Here is a 25,756-nt window from a genome sequence, read left to right as displayed (position 1 = left end):
CTGCTGTACTATGCTGCATTGCTGGATCACAAATTTAGTAATTTATAATTCTGGACAACACTATTACAAAACTGTACCTTAATAGCACTACACTACTGTACTTGGTATCAGAACAGAGCCAGATTTCTGTAAAGTTAATCCCCAAGCATGCTGAAACACAATTTAGGATTCACAGAGGCTGTGCTGTTGGTGCCACCTGTTGTGTGAGATTGGGAAGTGCTGTCAGGGTCTCAGGAAATCCTTCCTGGTCCTCCCCAAGGCTCATCTCTTCACTGCTTCCAAAAGGCTGTTGTAGGTGGATGTTCTAGTGTGGTATGTCTCATAAGTCATAAAGTTTGGCATCTTCTTGGTTGTCTGTCAGCCATGTCACTTCACATTACATAAATCAATATTTTAGCTGTCATCAAATTCAACTTATGCCACAGTTCCTCATTCCTTATTATGTTATAAACTGTTGTATTAGCAAAGAAGTTCCTGTCTTGATATGTAACATCTTGTCTAATGGCACATTCCCTGACAGTGTGATCCAGGTTGCCAATTGCTCCACATTTGCAAGTGTCTATGGTGCATTTAATATTTTCAGTAAGTACATGGTATATGGAACATGTCAAAATAGGTAGTATATAGCTCCTGTGGTTGGGAGCGAGGTGGTAGAGTGGTTAGCGCACTGGACTCACATTCAGGAGGACAATGGTTCAAATCTGTCTCCGATCATCCTGATTTAGGTTTACCGTGATTGCCCTAAATTGTTTCAGGCAAATGCTGGGATGGTTCCTTTGAGAGGGTACAGCTGATTTCCTTCCCACATCTTTCCTAATCCGAGCTTTTGCTCTATCTCTAATGACCTTGCTGTCGACAGGACGTTAAAACATTAAGCACCTCCTCCTCCTGTGGGTGGAAGGAAGTATGGCATTCTGGATCTTCCTTTTGGGTTAGGAAGGAATAGATAGGTTCTACTCCCTGTTTCTGCCCTATCCCATACTTCTCGCCATTCTCTATCAATGCATGCTTTTATTTCCTAATTTTATGAGGCTCTTGTGGCCAGTATCTGCCCCTTTTGAGCCAACATTATGCACCTCTTTTTCGTACAGCTAGGTCCAGAGGTAGTCAGCCTAATATCCCCAGACAGTCAGTGTTGTTTTGTATGCCTGTCAGGTGCAGGAATATATTTCTCTGTGCTTGACATGGAGCCTGTGCTGTCCTTACCTTTATGGCTCTATGAGTCTAAAGACTTGATCCATATCCCACAATAGTGATTAAGGTTACATTGCGGTACACTCCATTGGCAGCTGAAAACTTCTTTGGCTGACTGTTGTTATTTTGTTCAAGATTTTAATGGTTCTTTGGAAGGTAATTTCTACATGTTTATGAAAGTTTTGCTTTTTGTTGATGTTTACACCAAGCTATCTATATATTTCTTTTTCTTTAGATAGGTGGGTCATTTATTCTGATTGTGGGCTTTCTATATCTTGATAACATTTCTTTTACCAACATATAAACTGCTTTGTGTGTCACTGTCATTATTTTGTTTTCTATGCAGCAGTTGTTTAGTCTTTCAAGAACATCCCTAGTTTTTTCCTCTAATTTGGCCCTCATTTTGGTGGACACTATAATCAGAAAATCATCTGCATAGGCAGTGCAGCCTCAAGTGTTTGTTATACTGTGATGCTAGTTCAGTAATGGCTCAGTGCCAACATCACAAAATTCTGGACCATAAACACAGTCCTGTGGGTGACTTTTGGTGATGTTTTTCTTTGTTTTTCACCATTTTCTTTCTGGCACATTCTAACTGCATGCTTTAGAGTGTTTGTGTGTGTGTGTGTGTGTGTGTGTGTGTGTGTGTGTCCTCTAACTTCTAAGTTAGCAAGTGTTCTTTCTCTTTTGCGGTGCCCATTGACAAATCAATGCCTCTGTTATTTGGCGAGTGGTTTCCTTTATTCAAAAATTATTTACATTCAGTCAGAATTTTCCTACATATTTTTATAATGTGGGATACATGGAATTTAAGAAGCCATGTGTGTGACACATTACTCTGGAAATGAACTTCTCTCATGAACCAGCTGCCAAAAAACTGTAGTCAGGAGAAAATTTTATTCCCAGTAATCAGGAGTGTCTTTTGAGTGATGTAGAAGAAATAGTATGGGAACAGAAGTTGTACAAAGAGCACACCCTCTTCAGCATGAAATGTACATGAATGTAGTGATCAAGACAACTACTTCTCAGTGTAATGCAGCATCATGTAGTGTTGCAAGTGTGTATTTGCATCATGTAGTAAATACAGAAGGATCCTGAAAAATGTAGACACTCTCTGATAGTAAATATCTTTGGAACGAAATGATGTATCATTGCAATTTTGTGTGGTAGCTAGTGCACTGTTTTGTCAACAGATCTTGGTTCATGTTTTCTGGCAGGTGACTGTCAGCAATGAATGAAGTAAGATTGTCATTTGAACAATGCAGGGGTGTATTCAAGTGGTACTGGAAGTACAAAAACACAATGGTGGAACAATGGAAGTGGCATGGTATTTATGGAGCTCAAAAGCTGGTGGTAGTGTTCAGGATGTACATAAGGAAAGATCTGGCTGATCAAAAATATCAACAAGTCCAGCTTCCAGTGCTACTATGTTGCAACACTTTACTAGGCCCCCTCAAAAATCTGTGAAGGGGGGGTAAGCCGATCAAGGGCACAATGAATTCTGAAGGCTGCAAAGTAGAAAGTGTACATTCCAAGATCACTGCATGCTAAGAATGAGGACAACCTGAATCGAAGGATGGAGTACTGTGAGTGGTTTGAAGCATTGCTTTGCAAGGATGAATGGTTTACAGGTATGGTTATTTGATATGACAAGAGACAATTCAAACTGAACACTACTGTAAACCACCACAACTGCATGTACTGGGCTCCTGAAAATCCTCGCATTCACGTGGACAAACATGTTAATCTGCTGAGTGTGAATGTGTAGTGTGGTGTGGTGTGGTGGTGTTGTCCGTCATCATACTGTTTGATGGGCTCATTCTTCTTTAAAGGTACTATAATGGTGAGGTGTTTCTTCACATGTTGCAGACACCGATTTTTACTTGCCATCTGAGAGGTGTTTGGAGAGGAAAGATTTTACCTACAACAAGATGGCACTCCACCTCACTACTACAGAGATGTCAGAGCTTACTTGGATGAAAATCCACCTGGATGACGGATGGGTGGAAGAGGACCTGTTGAGGACCCACCACGGTTTCCAGTCCTTATACCGCTTGATTTCTACCTATGGGAAGCCAGCTACTCCCAGAAACCGTTGAAGTGTCCTGGGCAGCTATTACACTGGCAACACTGGCTGCTATAGTTCGGTCAACAGTTCAGTGGCATTGACAGTGTTTGGCAACTGAATACACAAAATAACCTTCCCCCCCCCCCCCCCCCCCCCCCCCCCCCCCCCCCCCCCCCGAGCATATGTTATTTTTTCCATTAATGTTGACTATCAAAGAGTGTTTACATTTTCCTGAACCCCTCTGCATTTTCGTGCCACTAGAGGCACTGTGCTGTGCAATGATGATGTGATTACTCTGTGGCTAAATGCTGTGCGTCCTTTGTTATAAATAGTTACCTAATTATAGGCTTGGAACTAGTTAATGCTGTGTGGATAATACTAATGACAGGTGGAATTTCTCAAATTGTATTCTCCATTGACAAGCTCTTCCTTCCTGTACATTTCAATAAAGTTTGAGAATTGTTCTCATATGAAAGTGTTGCCTCTTATGTGTCAGATGCCCTGGTTGTAACATGCTCGATAACTGATCAGATAGCTTCTGATTCACAGCTATCTGACATGAGAGTCAATTAACAAGCAACAACATTTCATGATAGATTAGGAATCGAGATCAGGTGAACTTTAGCTTAGCTGACAAAAGAAATGTATCATGTAATATGTGATACAAGATGTAAATTGTTTAAAAAAAATTCATTACAGAAGTGCATATAATCTTCATTTTGAAAAATAGGGCACATAGTTTTAATGTGTTACAAATTTTCATGCCAGCAAATATTTAGGTAACAAGCAAAGCATTTCACAGTAATAAACCTAGATTGTGCCAAACCAAAGTTCTCAATGTTCCTTCCTTGACAGTAAAAGTCAAACCTATGTCAGGATTGCTAGGAATGAAGATACATGAGTCGCAAGTTGAAGCTCTGAGTTGTTTTCTTGAAGTATGCTTAGATGACTGAACTGAAAGGACATGGGTAGGGTTTTACAACAGCAAAATATCTAAAAAAAATTCTATGAATTATGTCAAAGGAATGTATTTCAATAAATACAATATTTACAAGTATACTACAACTTATGCTACATTATTTACAAATAACAAATGGAATGTGTGCTTGTAGGAATACTGGTAACAACACCATCATACTTTATGTGTACTTAAATATCTCATTACAGCAAGACAACAACTTTTTAAAAAAATAAGTAATGTAGTAAGAGTATTAAACTAGCCCCAATCTTCACTAATAACAGGACCAAACAACTTGGAAAACTGAATTATAAATGTCTTAAAGTAAATAATCTCATAATTTTAGATAGAATTTGTAAGTATCCAATGGAAGTCTTTCTAGTTTGATAATGTGAACAAATATGAAAATGGCAGGACATAGTTATTTTTAATATTTTCAGTCTTCAAGAAAATAGTACTCAAAGTTTTCACCCCCACTTAGGGTTTTGCGTGAAACATTTCACTATGGTACTTAGTACCATGTCACCAAAAATATGTGAGGGTCAATAATATGTCATTTCTGACATATTAATATATAGTTGTCTCTGAAACTCTTTGACTCTATTACCACACAGTGTCTCAGTCCACACTGAGGCAATAATTCACACAATTCATCAATAAATGATGCTAGAGGTATACAGTCACCAAACTAGGTTTTTTTCCGACATGAGTGACAACACTGGTTCCAGTATTGGTGTATCCCACAAGCTTTCATTGTTTTCACGATTTGGCAGTACTTTGATTGATCTTTGCACCTCGACACTGAAAATAAACACAAACAAAATAATTTTCTTTTAATAATAGCTTCTTGGAAGAAAAGTATTTCTTTTTCAAAATGTTATTTAAAAACTTGAGAATATTTGGTATGGTTGATAGGATGGGAGAGGGAGAGCAAATAGTACTCAGTGTGAACATTAGTTACTTCAAATTCTTTTACCAAGAATTCAGAAGCATTAGTACAATAAAGCAAACTTAGTAGTGGCAAACAATTGACATATGTGTGTCACTCAGGCATGGCCAGGAAAAGTGAAATGTAAACAAAGCCTAAAAGTAAGAAAATAATAGATATAACATATGTATCACAGAGTACTTTCAAATTTTAGCACTTTAATTGGTATTCTAGACTATTGAGCCACAGTTATGTTGCCAAATAACAGTTCAGAGTGTATATTTTTGGATCAAGAATTTTACTGTTCTGGTGTTCCAAAAAATTTCGCCTAAACGGTAAATACTGAATTATAATTTTTTTTGTTCTATCTGCAAGATGTCTGTGAACATTTTCTTTCATATAAATCTGTGTCACTCTTACATCAGATGGACAGTCTTAACAGATATTTGATAAGTCAAAGGACGTGTTTTAACATATTTGTGATATGCAAGATGACAGTATATAAGACAGAAATGTGCATCTACTTGCAAACTGGAGCACGACCTAGTGTGTACCAGTGGAGAAAAAGATACAAAATCTTGATCTGGAATAATCTTGGGCATGTAAACACACAGAACTGGATAAAGTTACTATTAAGGCTGGAGGTTGAGCTCATGACACTCAGCTGTTCCTTCCATCTACTTACTTGCTGCTTTTACTTCAGTTCTTTTATGACTTGTGATAAATTTTCTTCCTTCCTTTCATGTATGTATCTCTCTCTTTCTGGATTTTTCCAAATTTTCCTCTAAACAAAAAGATGCCTCAAAAGTCTTAAAGCTCACACTTCAATGTCCATTTCAAGCCTGTCTGCCCTTCTACAGTTACTCCTGGGACAGAAGCTGGTATGTAGCCACGTATCTTCTACAGCCTATTAATTGTAACACAGTTGATCACCCCAAGCCAAAAACATGCTTTGTTGATGCTCCAGGATTTTTGTTATTTTTAGTGTGAGAAACAGTGCTGATCTTTGGCAGCACTATCTCATCAAAAAATTGTTTACCCCTATTACAGTGCATGTACCATTGTGACTGGTGCAGACTTTCCACTTTTTTTCACTTCCTGACCTGTTTTTCTAGGTCAGTGTATGGAGTTTTATGACCTAGATGTGAACTTAACTCTTACAAAGTTGGCTGCTGTGGCATAGTATTGCATGTTCCCAGATATTATAACTGTCATATTGTGTTCCATTTAATTTCCTCATTCAACAACAATATATACTGTTCACATTTGTCATTACCAATGCTTTAAACATTGCTACACAAATCTGACAGAAGTGCAAAACATGAAGTTACTTTCACGTATCAGTAAGTATTTTCCCATGTTCATAATACAAAGCACTTTCTTGGGTGTTATAACCTCAAATCTTAAAGGGGAGCATGTAGTCCTTGTCGTGTACAGATCTTGGAATTAAAATTGAATCAGGAAGGCTAATATAAATTATTTGTTTATAATTCAGCTAAACATTGCACCAGCAACACTGCAGTGCCATTGCAAATGCTGTCATTGGGCATGGTATGAATTAGTAGCTGTTTGCAACCAGGTGGAAATTGCCCTGACTGCTGTCAAGTGACTGGAAGCTGCTGTGAACTGCTGTGTTGTGTGAGCTACAGAGACTAATGTACCAAAGGTAGCTTGAGTACTACCCTCTCCTATGGATACTGTCTCCTCTCCAGGAAATACAGAACTTATCACTACTTGGCCTCCTGACTGTGATTGGTGAGTCAGTTGTAGGTCTAGAAAGTGTATACAGGAGAGACAGGGACCTGGGAAACTCAAGATACATCTGTCCATAACCAACCAGTCTGGAGTGCTGTCTCCCACTGAAAGTGAAACTGAGCCATTGCAGTTTCTTTACCCATAGGAAAGCCTATTGGGTCTCGCAAGAGGGTTAAACAAACACAAAAGAATACAGGTCTGTTAATCATCGGCAGTCCAGACACAGAGAGTAATGACACACAATAGGGAAAACACAAGTGCTAAGAAGGATCACCTCATGTACTCGGTGTGTATGTCTAGGGAATTTTGCAGAATACCTTTGTGAAAATCTCTGTACCTATGTTTCCCAAGCATACTTTTATCATCAGAGAGGACTTTAATCGTCCAGAAAACAACTGAAGTAACTACAGTATTATAGGTGTTAGGTAAGACAATATTCCCTGTGTCATACCTGAAACAGGAACTACAAAACATTAACAACTGAGCTGGAGCATGTAGAAGAACTGTGGTTCAAGTTTGAATGACAAGAAATGTACCTAGTGGAATAGTTCATCTTAATTGTACAGTCACCATCCATAAATCTGCAAGGAAACAGCAACTATTGCATATTAGGTGGCAAACAAATCATATAGTTTGTAGATAGAGAGATGGTGTATGAAAGACTGCGCCAGTTTAATTCTTGTAACACTGTAACTGACATTAATATTAGTAGCATTTGATAACAGCTGGAATTGTAGAAGTTGAACAAAGCTCCAGGGGCCATGAAATCACTATCAAATTCTATACAGAATTTGTGGCTGAATTATTCACTCTCTCAGTCATAACATACATTACATCCATCAAATACAATCTTTAACCAGTAGTTGAAAGGAAGCACTTGTCACCCTTTTCTACTAGAGTTGTAGCAGAAGTTATCCACAAACCTATCTCCAATCTCATTGACAACCATCTGCTGCAAAATCATAGATCATATTCTCTGTTCACACAGATTGAGGAATTTCATCTGCCACCTCCATACCAGCAACATAGAATCTATAAATATTATGTGAAATACATACTGGGCTGTTTTCATGTGAGAGGCTGAAAGTCATCAACCAAAATAACCAGATGGATACAATATTTCTAAGCACTGGACTCATTAACACACCAATGTTTACTAACAAAAGTGCTATAATGTCATGGTATCAAATAAAATTTGTCACTGGATTGGTGATTTCTGGTACAAAAGATGCTATATGTTATCTTGGAGAGAGTCATTGACAGAAGCAGGAGTAATTTCAAGTGTGCCATGGGAGAATGTATTGAGACTCTCTTCATATTCTTTACTAATAACCTGGTAAAATGTATCAATGGTAATTGGCAGCTTTTTGCAGGTTATGCAGTTATCTGTAAAACAGTCCCTCTGAAAAAATCTGAGTAAATATTCAGGCAGATGGTGATAAGATTTCCAAGTGATGCAAAGACTGGTTACTCGCTTAAAATGTACAAAATGTAAAATTGTGCATTTTACATAATGCAGAAACGTAGTATTCCATGACTAACACCACCAAGGATGCACAGTTGGAATCAAACTCATACAAGCACCTGGTTATAACAGTCTGTATGGATATGCAATGGAGATCACATAGGCTGAAACCTAGGTAAAGGAGGTACCAGGCTTTAGAGCATTGGTAGGATATTTGGAAAACATAGTAAATTTGCAAAGAAGACTGTTTACAAAACCATGTGCAACTTAGAATATGGCTCAAGTTGGTAGTATTCATATCAAATAAGACAAAAAGGAGATATTGAAGGGCAGTACAAAAAGCCACAGGTTTGTCTACCCCTTGCAGAGCATCATGGAAATGCTGAAACCCAGCATCAAGTGAAAGAACCAGAATTAGGCGAAGAATCAAGTAATATACATTGCCCCCCTGCATATCACTCCCACAGTGACCACAAAGAAAAGACTAGGCTAATTACAGTGTGAATACACAGCCATTCAAGCAGTAACTCTTCCAGCACTTCATATGTGAATGAAAAAGGGAGAAAGCCTAATGTGTGGTACAGGATCTAGCAACAAAACTTACTGTGAACAGTCAATTGCCACTATGTAGCATAAATTTCATACACACTTCGATATTCCCACCCAAAGTCTTAGTCTTGACTGTAAATTAATTATTTCATTGTTGGACACATGGAGGGCTACTACAAATGTGTGAAGGAGCACAAGAGGGCTACCACAGCCCAGAAAACTATCACAAAACGTCACAGCTGTAAGACTGTTTATTCTGTGATATCCTCAGTGTCAGTATGCAAGCATGCTGTAACTCTTCTGCTTTCTGAGTGTTCTGTGAAGTGAAATCTTCATGATGACCTCCATTTCCATCCATAAAAGTTGGCTGTGGTGCAAAACGTCTATGAATGCAATTTTGTTGCTCTGAGAAATACATGGGAAGAACTGCTTGAAATTTGCTTAATGACTGGTTGGTGTTCTTTACTGATGAAGCACACTTTAATCTGCCAGTATACACAAATAAACAAAACATGTGCTACTGGTGTGCTAGCAATCCTAGAGAACTTGGTTAGAGGCTGTTTCATTCATAATGTATGTCTGCTTGGTCTAGTAGAGAGAGTTTGTTCTTTACCATTTTACAGAAAATAAGTGTACAGTAGCTGAATTCTCTTATCCAGTGTAGCATCTTGTGAATTTATTTATGAGAAGGCTATGTATAACCTCCATTGTTTACACGGATCATTGCACATTCAACATTATGTTCAACAGAGTCGACCAGAACTCATCATCACCCAGCCCACACAACTAAAGACAGAAATTTGAAATTTGGAGACTTACACTAAGCATCATTTAAGAAGGGATTTTTTGAAATTCCACCCCTAAGGGCGTGAAATAGGGGATGAAAGGTATTTTGAAAATATTACACTATTAAGGCAATTTTGACACGAGAATGACAAAAATAGGTAATTGGTTTTACACTGTTTGCGTAGTGTGTGGACTTACTCATGAGCAAGGGGTGTAACAATGTAAAACTTTGATTGAAGAAAAACAAAACAAAAAAATTAAGCAGACCATACACTCTACACGAACAAAGCACACATACACTAAAAAAACTATAAATAATATATAAAAAGAATAAAAACAGGCTCACCGCAAAGGAATTATCCAAATGGGAATTAGTGTACATGTACAGATAAACAAGTGATTACAGTTTCAGAAAAACTGGACGATTTATTCAAGAAAAAGAGCTCCACAAGTCAATAATGCATTGGTCCACCTCTGGCCCTTATGTAAGCTGTTATTCAGCTTATTATTGATTGATAAGAGTTGTTGGATTTCCTCATGAGTGATATCATGCCAAATTCTGCCCAACTGGTACATTAGATCATCAAAATCCTGAGCTGGTTGGAGGTCCCACCCATAATGCTCCATACATTCTCAGTTGGGGTGAGTCTGGCAATCTTGCTGGCCAAGGTAGGTAATGGTAAGCACAAAGATAAGCAGTAAAAAGTCTTACCATATGCAGGCTGAATTGTCTTGCTGAAATGTAAGCCCAGGATGGCTTGACATAAAGGGCAACAAAACAGGGCATAGAATATCATCATCGTACTGCTGCACTGAAAAGGTGCTGTGGATGGAAACCAAAGGGATTCTGCTATAAAATTAAGTGGCATCCTGGATCATTACTCCTGGCTGTCAGGCCGTATGGCTGGTGACAGTCAGGTTGTTATCCCACCACTGTCCGACGCAGCTCCAGATACATCTTTGCTGTTCATCAGAGCTCAGTTCAAAGTGGGACTCATCACTGAAGACAATTATACTCTAGTTACTGAGAGTCCAGGCCACGATGACCAGTGAATATGTGTCCCATTGGATAAATCCTTCATGGTGCATTATTTTTCTAGTTTGTTTGTTTGTTTGTGTAAAAACAGGCGTCTCCTAAGACTCATCAGGCACACTTTATTTGATGTTTTGGCAGATATTTGTACTGTCCTTTTAGCTATATATAGCTGGAGTCAGCCCAAATAAATATTGCTCATCGCATCTTACATGCAAGGGCCATAATCATGCCAAAGAATCGATCTGTTTCATGTTACAAATGATTTATAATGTGGAATTACACATGCCCATTCAATAGAGCAGCCTCAAATTAGTCTAGTGTGTTATCCGATGTAGCAGTATGTATTAACAGGGACCGTAAAATTCCAGAATAAACAGTCCTCCAGCAGCGACTCATGTGCAACCCTGCCCTGTGCTGTCTGGTACTGCCATGTAGCAGTGCTTTTCAGTCACTTCTGGAGTATTAATTATTCTTTATGTTTTACTGTCCATGTTAATACATATTAATAAAACAAATTTAACACTAGGCTAATTTGGGACTGCTGCATTGAATGGACAAACAAAATTCTGCTTTAAAAATAATTTTGCTTGTAATGGTAACAAACTGATGCTTTCCACTGACACTGAGCGTTGCATGAAACATGTGGTGAGCTATTTGTTTTTAACCAACTCCATCTACATACTGCAGAAATGAAACTGCAAATATCTGCCAAAAACCAAGGGAAAATGCACCTGACATCTCTTAGGAGAGACACCCTGTATATATTTTTGCTGACCTTCAAATCAGCAGTTTTTGTTGCCACACACTACGCAATGTTAAGTAACCTCTGTCATGCAATTCATACCAATTTGCAGAGTATGTGTATAATGTGGATGTAGATATCAAGGGATAAGCTGCCAGAGACAAGCAGGTGTAACAGACTACTTTCATGTGGCACAGGAGCAAAAAATTCATCTGCCACATGAAATGACACTGTTCAATACTCTGGTTTCTTTGCATTATTTTGTTGTGTTATTGACATTTCACCCTTATTCACCTGCATTTATATTTTTGCATTCTCTTAATTCAATTCTATGACAGATCTGTTTTTATGCAAATTTTATTTTATTGTTAATAAAATGGCGAAATTTTAAGGAATGAGATAGGATACACGAAATCTTCCTTATGTTTTGATTCATTTGCCAGGCATTCTATTTTAGGGGGTTTCTTTTTACTCACAGTTTCTTTCATATGTATGTATAAGTATTGAATGATCTGTGTGATACTTTATCCATCCTTAAAATATTACAAATGTGAACCCATTCTGAAGTTCTAAACCTATCGTCCACTCCATCTCCCAATTCCTCATTGCTTAGTCCATGTGAGGAAATATTTCTTACCATCCTTGCCGGTCTAGGATATTATTCTAAAGTCTGGATGTTCTGCTATGGACATAGTGTTCTTAGATAATCGCAGCTCAAACTCCTGTCAAACTCAAATTTATCTTCTGTACCAGTGCATCTACTATGACTTACTGCAATCCGCAAAATACTTCTAGTTACTTACTTTCAGAAATTCATTACTATGAAAATAAATACATACTACATTCACAGTTATGGCACTAATGTAAGTATAAGTTGTTGCTGTACAGCACTGGTGGCACGCTTCACAATTAGCCCTAAAACAGTATTTTAATTTTTATTAGAGAACAAAAAGTTACACAAGTCTTTTATTTTGTTCTGTGGATATGTAAAATGTCCTTTAATCATATTTCTCCAAAATATTTTCTCAGTTCTGTACCAGTTGGGCAGAATTTGGCATGATATCACTCATGAGGAAATCCAACAACTCTTATCAATCAATAACAAGCTAAATAACAGCTTACATAAGGGCCAGAGGTGGACCAATGCATTATTGACTTGTGGAGCTCTTTTTCTTGAATAAATCGTCCAGTTTTTCTGAAACTGTAATCACTTGTTTATCTGTACATGTACACTAATTCCCATTTGGATAATTCCTTTGTGGTGAGCCTGTTTTTATTCTCACTCACTCACACACACACACACACACACACACACACACACACACACACACACACACACACACAGGTAAAGGAGAGGCACGAGGTGTGGAGGAGGAGGAGGGATAGCAGGGTAGGGTAGGATGCTGTAGTACTTCCTGTGGTAGTGGGCAGGGATGTTGTGGGGACAGAAAGATGGGCTGCTAGAGGCAATATCAGATGGATGTGCTGTTATTTTTATTCCATTCCAGATTTTCCATTGTTTGTTAGAGGTTTAGTCTATCCATTCATTTTTACATCATCCGGCTCTTCTCCATTTTTATGCAGTTTTATGAACACAGCCTAAAGAAAAGCAAGTTCTCATTATCATAACTGTTTTCCACATGGCCTGCCTTAGAAAACATATCATCAATAATAACAATAGTGAATTTCTAATTTCATCCTTCATTTTTAGAAAAGATGAAGAGCACAAAATCTAGCTTCTATATGTACTGCAGAATGACTGGCGCACACAGTCCGCTGTAGTGCCACAACACCCACGTCAGATCCGGCACCTGTTTACTGCAATCTACATGTTTACCCTCCAAATTGCTGTGGAGTGTTGTACCACATATTAGGCCTCCTTCTCGATCCATTAGTGCATAGAGTATGAGATAATTGATTGCTTAAATGTCTCTGTGCACACTGTAATAGACTAAACTTGTCTTCAGGGTACCTATAGGGGCAATGTGTAGAGGTCTGTAATATATTCCTACATTCCTCACTTAATATGGTTTCTTGAAACTTTGGAAGTAGGCTTTTGCAAGATAGTTAGCATCTATATTCAAGCATCTGCTAATTGAGGTTTCCCAGCATCCCTATGACTCTCTACCAAGGGTCAAATAAACCTCTGAATATTGCTTCCAATATAGTGTTCATAACAGAACATTTAAATGTTGCTAGGATAACCAGATAAAAGTGATTACAATTTATAAGGCACCTCTCTATTATGATCTACATGTACATCTACAGCAGCTCTTTGGTTTCATTTTCAATTTCATCCAAGATGAACCGAGCGAGGTGGCGCAGTAGTTAGACACTGGACTCGCATTCGGGAGGATGACGGTTCAATCCCGCGTCCAGCCATTCAGATTTAGGTTTTCCGTGATTTCCCTAAATCGCTTCAGGCAAATGCCGGGATGGTTCCTTTCAAAGGGCATGGCCGACTTCCTTCCCCGTCCTTCCCTAATCCGATGAGACCGATGACCTCGCTGTCTGGTCTCCTTCCCCAAAAACAATCATCCAAGATGTCATGCATAATTTCTGTTTTCAAACCAATACATATATGTTATCAGAAAGATGAAGTTGCAAGCACAGAACACAATTTACGGATACCCAGTCTTTCAAGACACAAACCTTTCATATTAGTAAAAACATAAATCTAAAAGAAAGAAGAAAGTACTAAGAAAGATATATTGTAAATCATAAGAAATATGTTTTCTTTCCAGTTACTTACAAGTTAACACTGAATAGTTTGGCACACTGTGGTAATGGCCATATTTATAATAAAAAATGTTACCATTTTTAGCAAGAACTATATTAGCAGCACGATAGTGCCATGCAGTAAAGGGAAAATGCATTAAGACGTAAAAATATAATTATTAAGAAAGCGTACCAGAATATAACTTTATACTAAATGCAATTAAAGATTACTCTGCAACAGTTCTGAATGTAACAAAACTCAGAGACTTTTAAGGTCTATCAAAATATTAAGAACTGAAATATGCTTTTTTGGAAGTGGAGAAAAAAACTGTATAGCTAAAAGAAATGGTGAATAATACAGGTGTTACATATTTTAAATAATGAAAGTGTAACATCCTGGATTAAATTTGGTGTCATTTGATTTTGAAATAGAAGACAGAACACTATCCTTCTTGTAGCAGTACTAGAAAATGCCAAGCACTACTTCCCACATAGTACTGCTTTGTGCACTGGAAGATGTGGCATCATTGCAGCAATATCCTAATATTGAACAGTAAATAAGTACGAATAAGAAAAACCATGGCAGTTGTAACATCTCAAGAGGTCCATTCATAAATACCATTCTAAAAATTATCAGTTCTTAGTGATAAGTCAATCATATTTTGATTTACTCTGCGAAATTATGATTACATGAAAACTAGAGTGGATTGCTTACATCCTACTACAGTAAATCTTAGAGAAGTGACTTGCACTGTATGAGGCATTCGTCTACAAGTAGACACACAATACAAGCACCTGATTATCTCCTAACAATGTTATCAAAAATTAGTAACTAATTGAAACTACAAGAAGTCTAGTGAGAGCTTTACGTTCTAAGACTGATCGTTAGCATTCACATGCGCTCCTGTTGCACCAGCCACGATTTCATGACTGACCAACAACATAGTAAAATTGTTGGAAAACAAGATACCAGTGAACTGGAAAGAATGATAACATGCTCTTCATGCAAAACAGACAAATAAAAATAAATCAAAACTGCCAAGACAGCTTCATACATTTTCATGCCATAAATTGTGCACCATACTAGATTCCTTTAATAACCAGTGCTGAGAGCTGTATAATCATGCACAAACACTTAGGTACACAACATAAACAATAAATATTGACAATTGTGCAGTCAATTACAGGTAACTGGGCCAGCACTGATTTCAAATGACAAATTACTTTATGTTATAATTGTTTTAAAATTATTTTTCTCAGTAAAACTTGTATATTAATATTATTAAAAAAACACAAAGAGAAAGAAGGAAGGACAATACTTACCATCAGGAGGCACACCTCCCTGCAGGTTTGATAGAAACACTTACAACACAACACTTTTAACTTCTGGAACAGTAGGTTTCTTCTTTCATTTAAAACCTTTTGCTGTTATCAGTAATTCATTCATTGTATCAAATGCACAGTATTTAATGTTGTTCTGTTTTAAATCAAGATTTTTTTCCACTGATTTTTGTTAGTGACACAAAGGGTGTCTCAGCTAACAAAGAGAAAAAATTAAAAAAGGATAAAAGAAGAATTTTTTTATCTAGTAGTTGTATGTTGTATCTCCCTGACTGCTGTTTTATTTTACTCTCACTTCTTTAAAAATTTTCTTTATAGGTTCAATCTCATGAAGGGCTTATCTGATTATACAAATATCCTTGATACTTCAACTTACTTTTCCAAACCAATGTTTACCAATTTTAGTAATAGCCTACTCAGTGTCTAGGTCTATCAGACTAGATTGCAAACATGCACATTATAGAAGTATTTAGTTCACTTTCAAATGTACTGAAATTTTAAATACAGAAATTATATTCTGGGAGGTGACAGAAACGGCCACTTGAGCAACAAATGTTTTATTCTGAGTGGTTTCCATGTACATTGTTCTAGTATATATGCAAAATACAGTTCCTCACACTTTGTTTATTTATGTTTAAGTGGGTTAGTCTAACAATTAGAGGCCATACTATTTTATCACTAAGGAATGCAGTATACTTCTACCAGCATGGAGTGCCTCAACCATGTACCATAAAGGTGAGACAGCATCTCAAAATGTTTTCCCTAGCCAGTGGATTAGTTATGGTATTACCATTGCCTAACAAACCTCCAGGCCAGACAACATTATATTTTTGGTTATGGTGTTGAATGGAGACAGAAGCACACAGAGGAATGTTAGCTATATGAGATGAACTGCTAGATCACATGATGGACAGTGTTGACCATTTTAAGGGAGTGAACACTGACTTCTTGAATGTTGGTTGCAAACGTTTTGAAATTGATAGTTAACATTTGTCAGTTTACTTCTACTGCCAGAAGTATATGGTGGCTGTAAAAAAATAAGTGACTTTTCAAATTGCATGCACAACATACATTTGATTATTGATCTTTTTTTTCTGTTACATTGGTACACATGTCCCGAACATTATGTTCACAGTTTCAAGTGTATGGCATACTTTGTTTGTTTTTGATAAATAGAAAGGTTAGACATGTTTTAGTGTGCTCAGCAATTTTCAATTATTATAAAAAATGGGGCAAAGAATTTGCATCAAATTTTGTGTGAAAAATGGAATCAAGTACTTTAAAACACTTTAAATGGTGACAGTGGTACAATCTCTTCCAAGATGGCCGAGAGGATGCCAATGACAAACCTTGCTCTGGATGCCACAGCACATCAACATCAGGATCAGCATCAGCTGTGAAGAAAATTGTCAAATTACTGTAAGAGACGTTTCTGAGGATGTTGGCATCTCAGTTGCATCGTGTCATGCAAATTTTTTCATGTTTTGGGCATGAGACATTTGTCAGCAAAGTTTGTTCGAAACTTCTCAATTTTGAACAGAGGAACCATTGCATTAGCATCGCTCAGGAGCTCTTGAATGATGTCAAAGATGATCCTGTTTTGGTCATAAGGGTCATAACTGGTGACAAAACATGGGTTTACAGTTATGACATCAAAACCAAAGCCCAATCGTCCCAAAGGAAGCATCCTGGAGAGCCAAGACCAAAAAAAGCACGCCAAGTTCGATCAAATGTCAAAGTTTTGCTCACTGTTTTTTTTTCAGTTACTGTGATGTAGTGCATCATGAATTTTGGCCTCAAGGTCATATGGCCAATAAGGAGTATTACCTTGACATTATGTGCCATTTCTGTGAAGCAACATGCAAAAAACATATGGAATTGTGGAAAAACAATTCATGGCTTTTGCATCACGACAATGCTCCTGCTAGTTCATTGTTGCTTGCGAGAGATTTTTTGACCAAAAACAACATGGCAATCATGCCTCACCCACCATATTTGCCTGCTGCAACTCTTTCCTGTTCCCAAAATTGAAGAGACCTATGAAAGGATGAAGATTTGAGGAAATAAAAACTGAATCGCTGGAAGTACTCAAGGCTGTACCAAAAAGGGCTTATGAGAAGTGCTTTGAGGATTGGAAGAAGCATTGGCACAATTGTATTGTATCTGAGGGGGATTACTTTGAAGGGGACAACCTGAATATTGATGAATAAACAAATATTTTTTTATACAAATATAAAGTCACCTTACTTTTTGAACACACCTCGTATAGCAAACTTCTGCAAATGTGGTATCAGCCATTGTAAATGGGCACACTGGCAAGTAAATAATAGAGCACGTGTGATATCTGATCCTGAAAGCCTGTCAAGTGAAATACAACATTTGAAGACAGTGTTCCGACAAAACAGTTAGTCTGAGAGACAGATACGTAATGCATTCAGGCCGTGGCAAGTTAAGTCTAGGTAGCAGAATGAAGATACGAAGACACCCACCACTTTGGCCTTTTTGGCATATTTTGGTGCCATATCATCCGGAATCAGAAGAGTCCTTAGAAGATATGGAATTAAGTGTGTTTTTCAACCATCTGCAAAACTGAGAAACCTGTTGGGTTCGGTTAAGGATGACCTTGGCCTAAGGAAATGTGGTGTGTACAAGACTCCTTGTCAATGTGGGGCAGTGTGTATAGGCCAGACATGCTGCACAATACAAGAAAGCTGTGATGAACATCAGCATCATGCACGCCTCTGTCAACCGGAAAAGTCGCCAATTGCGGAACACCGTCTAAATACAGGACATTGCATGATTTATGAAAAGACAGAAACTTTATCCCCAGAATCATTTTTCTGGGATTGCGTCATTAAGGAAGCAGTACATATCTGTACAGCTGATAATCTCATCAGCAGGGATGTGGGATTTCAACTGAGCACAGCCTGGAACCCTGCATTGGTTGCTGTTAAATCACAATGTGAAAATCGAGATTCTTTGATAACAAACCTGTCATAACATTGGTCTAGTACAACCTTTGGTGAGTAATATTTGGCCACACTGTTGGTAAATGCAGCGTACAGTACATGCGTGGGAGAGCTGCTCTGTGATTTTCAGCAGAGAGAGTTTGAATATGGCACAGTCTATCTGCAAAACATTGTGCATGCGCAATTTCCATGTCTGTGCATTCTTTGCGCAAGTGTTCTAGAAACGGGGCATCAACGTGCAGATACCGTCAGTCATACCTAGCCACCATCAAAGTTGAACTACCTGAAGATGTCGGACAGTTGCTCTGAGGAAATATTGCGGAATTTGCACAGCGTGATTCAGCAGCAAACTATTTATAACATTTCCACCAGGAAAGCCTGAAGAGTCACAAGTAAATAATAATCTGTCACATAAAGAATAACTAAAATTAAAAAATAAACAATGAAATAAAACCATTTAATAATTATGTAGATATTAACAAGTATTTATTTTTTCAATTACTTGAAGTAAAGGGTATGACATTATTAACTTTTTTTCTTCAATCAATGATTTCAGTTACATACCAGTTGTGTACCTTTCCTTTTTGGAAACCAAACATTATGTATTAGTTAACAAATTTACCACTAATGTGTACTACATGCAAATATTGTTTAAATATACACACACTATATACAGAATTTTAAATTTTGTTAGTACCTTGTTTCTCATTGTTGATTTTTTGTTATTCTGTCTTACTGTGATTCATTTCACTATAGACCCTGAGTGCCAATCTCGCTTTTTCAGGCCTCATAAATTTGACTTAACTATTTTGATTCACATTAAACAATGTTTTTAAATATTTGTATAATGTTTTCTGTCATATTTCAGTTACCCATTTACAATTCTTCGTTTTCTCTATCAGATGACATGACTCCTGGATTCCAAACTTTCAAATATTTGATGTCTGTACATATGTTGCTGCCAGGAAAAATTTCTCCTATTTTTCTTTTGTTGTAATTATATTTTGAGTTACTATATACATCTCTCTTCACAATTTAACAGGCTACAAAAATTGCATGTAATGCAGTAGTGAACAATATACAGGGTGAGGCAGCTAAGTCATAAAACCCCTTGTATCTCCCCAACTGTAATAGATACAAAGATGCTATTTGGACAGTGAATTTTAGGGACAGGGGCTACTGGAATACATCACATTTCATGTTTGTGCTATTTTTTTATTACAGAGATATGAGGCCATCTTAGCTTTTTTTTTTTAAAAAAGGAACCCTATGTTAAATTTTAGCGTAACATGATGGGCTTAAAAAGATGGTTTCAAATATGTGTGTATCATAATATTTAGGCAAATAGTTTTTGAGACACAGATACGTTCCCATATAATATTCATCCTTCAAAGTGGCTTTGTCCAATGTGACCTTTTCTGTTGACCACTAAGTAACTTAACAGGGAATGGATTGTTTTCCTGCTTCTCGATAATGCCTCAAGGTGATGCATGAGGTAGCTGGAGAAATGTGCTACTGGAGTAATGAGACATCACATTTACATCACAGTTTCTTGGAGCAGACATGTATACCAATGAAGAAAAGTTAGATATGCTTCTAGTGTATGGCAAAAGCAGAAGAAATGCTGTTTAGAGCAATAAAGCGATATGGTGAGCTGTATCCTGATCGTCAGCATCCTACACGCCAGCTTCTTGCATTTATTTGCAAGAAACTACTTGAATCGGAATCATGGAATGCCATAGAGAGGACAAGGCAGAAAACTGCAACTGGCGAGGCACATGAAGAGGGAGCATAACGACCCTGCTGTTTCATTGCGACATATCGCCTTGGAATGTGGTATAAGTCAGAGAAGTGTTCTATGCATATTGCATCGGCATGGATTTCACCTGTTTCACCTCTTATTACACCAAGCACCCTCTGGTGTGGATTTTGAACGGCACCAGGAATTTTGTCGGTTTGCTCCGCAGCACCTACAAGATGATTCAACGTTTCTTCAATGGGTGCTTTTTACTGATGAAGCAACTTTCACCAACTACGGTAATGTGAATTTGCATAATATGCATTACTGGTCAATAGAGAACCCTCAATGGCTTTGACAGGTACAGTATCAGCAACCATGGAGTGTTAACATGTGGTGCAGCTTCGTCGTAAATGTCATTGTGGGGCTGTACATCATTCCGGGTATACTAAATGCCAATAACTATGCACAGTTCCTGCGAAATATTCTGCCCATTTTGCTGGAAGAGGTACCACTAACTATGTGTCAGTGCATGTGCTTCCAACATTATGGCTGTCCTGCTCACTCTTCCCATGTGCTTACAGAGCTGTTAAACGAAAAGTTCCCGGATTGATGGATAGGGAAAATGTGCTGAAGTGATGTGGCCAACCCGGCCTCCTGATCTGACCCCTCTCGATTTTTTTATGTGTGAAGCAATCAAACATAAAGTGTATGCTCAAATACCAACTATGCCGAACAATATGAAGGAACGTATCATTGAAGTGTGTGCTGATATCTCACGACACCCTCACAGCCGTTCACAAATCATTCGAACGGCGACTACAAATATGCTTTGCAGCAGAGGGGAAGCATTTTGAGCACATGCTTCAGCAAAGTTTTGTATCATGGACAGTATGTATTTTGCTCTTTGTGTGTATTTGCTTCGTATTGTGATCAATAGTAAATATTTTCAAATAAAAAACAAATACATACAAAATAATTCTGACCAACAAGAGCCTCCTCATTTACACTTGTATTTCTGTTACTTAAAATGTATTAACATCTTGTAGTATTTTAATACTGTATGTTGTCTGCTATTTTAGTATCACAGTTGTCAAATAACTGAATAATATTGCGCAACATCATTAGTTAATTTTTGCGCAAAATATCGCAGTATGTATTCCTATTGTCGGGTAAATGGGCGTGTTTGTGTAAGGAAGGACTAGCAACGTTTACCATGTACTGTACACAACAGGAAAGGTCACATTGGACAATGCCGCTTCGCAGGACGAACATAATACGAGAACATATCTGCGTCTCAAAAACTATTTGCCTAAATATTATGATATACACATGTTTGAAACTGTCTTTTTAAGCACATCATGTTATGCTGAAATTTAACATATGGTTCCTTTTAAAAAATAAACAAAGATGGCCTCACATCACTGTAGTAAAAAATAGCACAAACATATCACAATAAAAAGTGTAATGCTTACAGCATGTTACATTCTACACATCAGTGTGGGGAGAAAGCAATGTGGTGGCATCCTTATTGACACATTTTAACTGAGGCACTTTATTAAATATATTTTATTACTACTGGTTGACATTAAACATATATTTAATGTTTACAATTTACAACTTTTTCTTGACATCCTTTGAAGCACACACCTTCATGAGTTTTACTTTCCTCGAACGTAGGGGACTGCGAAGTATCAACATTGCCACCTTGCATTTCCTCTCTGAAAATCAATTTTCCACCATCAACATTTATGCACTTTTCAAAACTTGTATGATGCTCTTCATTACTTCTAAAATTGTACTAATTCTTGATACTACATACTCATAGTTTCCTTCCTATACTGACATGATTTTTTTTTCTTATGTGCTGTAACAGTAAATGTTTACTTCTTGAAGTAGCTTACTATCACAGTTTTCTTCATGGAATATCAAACTTGCTAAAATTTCTTATCATTCTAACAAATCATTATATGATTCATAAAGTTTTATTGACACTATCATGAAAGGGAACATTTTGTGAGTTAGAATGAGCCACGTATGTATTGACACAGAGAAGGAGCCACCATACATTAATTCTCATGCAATTTCCAAACCATTACCCACACCTGAGTGTTCCTACTTCTGCAGTTGTTCTCAATGTATAATCATCCCCATGCACCCAACTCACCACCACTTGCTCCAACCCCCGTCACTCATAAACAGCAAAGTCAGAGCATCTTGAGAAACTGTCCATGTTGTTTATCAACTAACATATCCGCACAGTGTTCCACATAGCAATGACCACAACTGAACTGGTGGAGCATGTTAGTCTTGGAGGTACCCAGTACCCAGTACCCAGTAGCTGAACATGCTCTACAACATGACTCAAGATACCTGTGTGCCGTTACACTACATTGATTATTTGGATCCTCCCACTCCATAGTGACTTTCCTTAACATCAGAAACTGAACTCCAAGTTATCCTCACACTTGGACACCTTCCTGGGCTTAAAATCCATCAACTTCTCTTTTTTTATTATTATTATATTTTTAATTTTTATTATGTGTCTTAAACCTTTTTTAGTGCTTTTTAGTTTTCCATCTTCACTTCATTACACCCACCCCCTCCTCCACTCTCTTATGATTTTCTCCAATCCTTTTCCTCCTAGTTCTTTAATTTCTTTTCCTTTTTATCTCACACTATTCTCACTGAGTCTGAACAGAAGTTGACACAGAGGAACCATTGCATTAGCATCGCTCAGGAGCTCTTGAATGATGTCAAAGATGATCCTGATTTGCTCATAAGGGTCATAACTGGTGACAAAACATGGGTTTACAGTTATGACATCGAAAGCAAAGCCCAATCGTCCCAAAGGAAGCATCCTGGAGAGCCAAGACCAAAAAAAGCACGCCAAGTTCGATCAAATGTCAAAGTTTTGCTCACTGTTTTTTTCAGTTACTGTGATGTAGTGCATCATGAATTTTTGCCTCAAGGTCATATGGCCAATAAGGAGTATTACCTTGACATTATGTGCCATTTCTGTGAAGCAACATGCAAAAAACATATGGAATTGTGGAAAAACAATTCATGGCTTTTGCATCACGACAATGCTCCTGCTAGTTCATTGTTGCTACTATCTTTGATCTCCTGCTCTCTCTCTCTCTCTCTCTCTCTCGCTTGTTGAAGATTCCCCCTTCACATTTATTCTCCTCATCCTCACAACAGGCAGGTTCAACTCATCCTGAGGTTTGAGTGATATGCACTGCCCTTCTAAACTTTCCCAAACTATCTGAGTCAAGTTACTTTCATTCTTGCAAATCAAACTCAGGGTCAAGCTTCCTTCTTCCATTTTATTGAATATCTATCCTTTGATACATGATCTTTCTTCGCCCTTTCCATTTTCATTGACAAAAACACTTAGGAACTTTCAGATATTTTTCCTTTCCTCAGATCATATATTTTATCCACACTCAGTCCACTGGTCAGTAACTGCCTTGTGTTGATAATAGCAGCTTCTGCAATGAAAATATTTAATCTAAATTCTCTGACACTACAGGCCTTTTTTGCAAAATCAAACTCCCTAAACATTCAAAAGGAAGAAAAATGATTAAGATTTAAAATTTCACTGATAGTTTGTTCAAGTTAAAGATGGGAGCACAAGCTCAGACTGTAGAAGGATGGGGAAATAAATTACCTGTGTGTGCGTGGGTTTTTGTTTTTCCTCGGCTGAACCATCCTAGCTTTTGACTAAAGCAAGTTACATAAACCAAAGACTATCTGAAACGGTATGGATGATGAGGTTTCTAATCTCGGTCCTACCATATGCAAGTCTTGTGTCAAAATTTGCAGATGCACAACTTTCCACTAAGATTTGATGTGACCTGTCAGTGCTTTACATTCTTATGACACTTTACTAAGTCTATGTGAGCCATAGTATCATGTTCTTTCCTCCTTTCCCTCGACTGTATGTGTTGCTTTCAAAGTTTTTTTTCTCCAACAGCTGCAGTAGATCATCTGCATAAATTAGTTACTAAGACTATCATTCCACATGCAAAACTTCCTATTCTTTCTAAAACTTATCATACTAAATATTCTTCACAGGTATAACACAGTGTGTGTGACAGACAGATACTGGTCCAATCACACACCTGTTCCAATCTCCACTCTTCCTCATTATCCAGATAGAGCTTAAAGATGTATCTTCTGTCCATCCAGTAAATCTCTTTGATAAGGGTCATCAAATTTTTCCATTTGACCACATCAAATGTTTTTACAGGCAGCTAGGAATTTTCTGAAGATGATCCTTCCAATTTCACTTATGTATTTGTTTCCACTCCCTTTTCTACTCCTAAATTGGTCTTCTCCCAATACTGTTTTACTTTCTAGTTGCCTCCTAAGCACATATGACACAACTGTTTCTTTGTCATTTCTGTGGTTGCAACATTTCCTGGCACTGCACTTCTTCTTTAGGAAACACACCAGATTGACTATAAATTTCAGGCATTGTCAAGCAATGTGCATCTGTTGACAATTCAGTCATCTTTCTGAGTCCATTTTCTTAGATAGATGTATAGCTGTCACCTTCAGTTCCACTCCATATCCTTTAAGCTTTGATTCATGTCGCTTATAGCTCATACTCAATTCTAAAAAAAAAAAAAGTACTTTGAATCCAGTTTCTATCATAACTTATAAACATTTCTATAAAAGTATGTAAGAACTGGATTTACTAAGTTACTAGTACCAGTCCAGCTAAACAGCATTATGGCTATTTTAGGCAAGTGTCCACTGGAATTTAAATGAATATATATACTTACTTTGAGTACAAGGTGGTCCTTTGCACATCTTCATGACAGAAGGGCGTGGCTGGCCACGACAGGCATTGCCTGCAGGCTTCTTTGTCCCATACCAGACACATTGGAGTATACGATACTTGATACCCTGCATCTCACAGGTTGCCGTGCACTGTTCCCACATTAACAAAAATACAAGAATGCATGCAGCAAAGCAAGAGCATCAGCAATGAATGTTAACAAGCAAAAATAAAAAAATATTTTTGAAATGATTGTATTTTAAATTTATGTTACATAAAACAGAAACATAACTGAGAATTCCAGGATTAGCTCTAAATACTTAAGTCAACAATCTAATTTCAAATCACAACACAGAGATACAAAAAATTTATATTATTTTACATTTGTAAATACAAATATAAGGGTGTTACAATAAAATGTTTGTGATCTTCATTAGGAACCTTCTAGTTCAAAAGTTAATGACACTATCTCTTTAGTATAGTACAGTTCATAATACACATAGTTTTATATGCTGATAAGACCAAAGTTTACATGCCTCTTAACAGATATCTCACATGCAATAAAGACTGTGTTAAGGATATTTTGGGACATTTTAATCATCTATATAAATTCATACTTATAACATTTTTTTGTTAAATATGATAAAAGTATTTCCTCTAGTAAATTCATGTTGTGTTCCATTTCCTGGGAAAGAGGCCCCCCCCCCCCCCCCTTGCCCC

The 25,756-nt window shown here is 37.4% G+C and overlaps 1 protein-coding gene across 1 annotated transcript in view; it reads right to left on the bottom strand.

Moving 5' to 3' along the window:
* Positions 1-4,488: 4,488 nt before the first annotated feature.
* Positions 4,489-25,756, bottom strand: part of LOC124798414 (protein madd-4-like) — a 473,991-nt gene continuing 452,723 nt past the window's right edge. The window contains exons 21-22 of the mRNA XM_047261811.1: positions 25,041-25,188; positions 4,489-5,021 (exon numbers count right to left, since the gene is read on the bottom strand). Coding sequence (XP_047117767.1) covers positions 4,909-5,021; positions 25,041-25,188 — 261 coding nt within the window. The 3' untranslated portion in view covers positions 4,489-4,908. The remainder of the gene's footprint in view (positions 5,022-25,040; positions 25,189-25,756) is intronic.

The sequence above is a fragment of the Schistocerca piceifrons genome, chromosome 5 (genome assembly GCF_021461385.2).
Source record: "Schistocerca piceifrons isolate TAMUIC-IGC-003096 chromosome 5, iqSchPice1.1, whole genome shotgun sequence".
Classification (NCBI taxonomy): Eukaryota; Metazoa; Arthropoda; class Insecta; order Orthoptera; family Acrididae; genus Schistocerca; species Schistocerca piceifrons.
The sequence above is the reverse complement of the archived record's forward strand: the minus strand, read 5'-3'. Positions and strand labels throughout refer to the sequence as shown.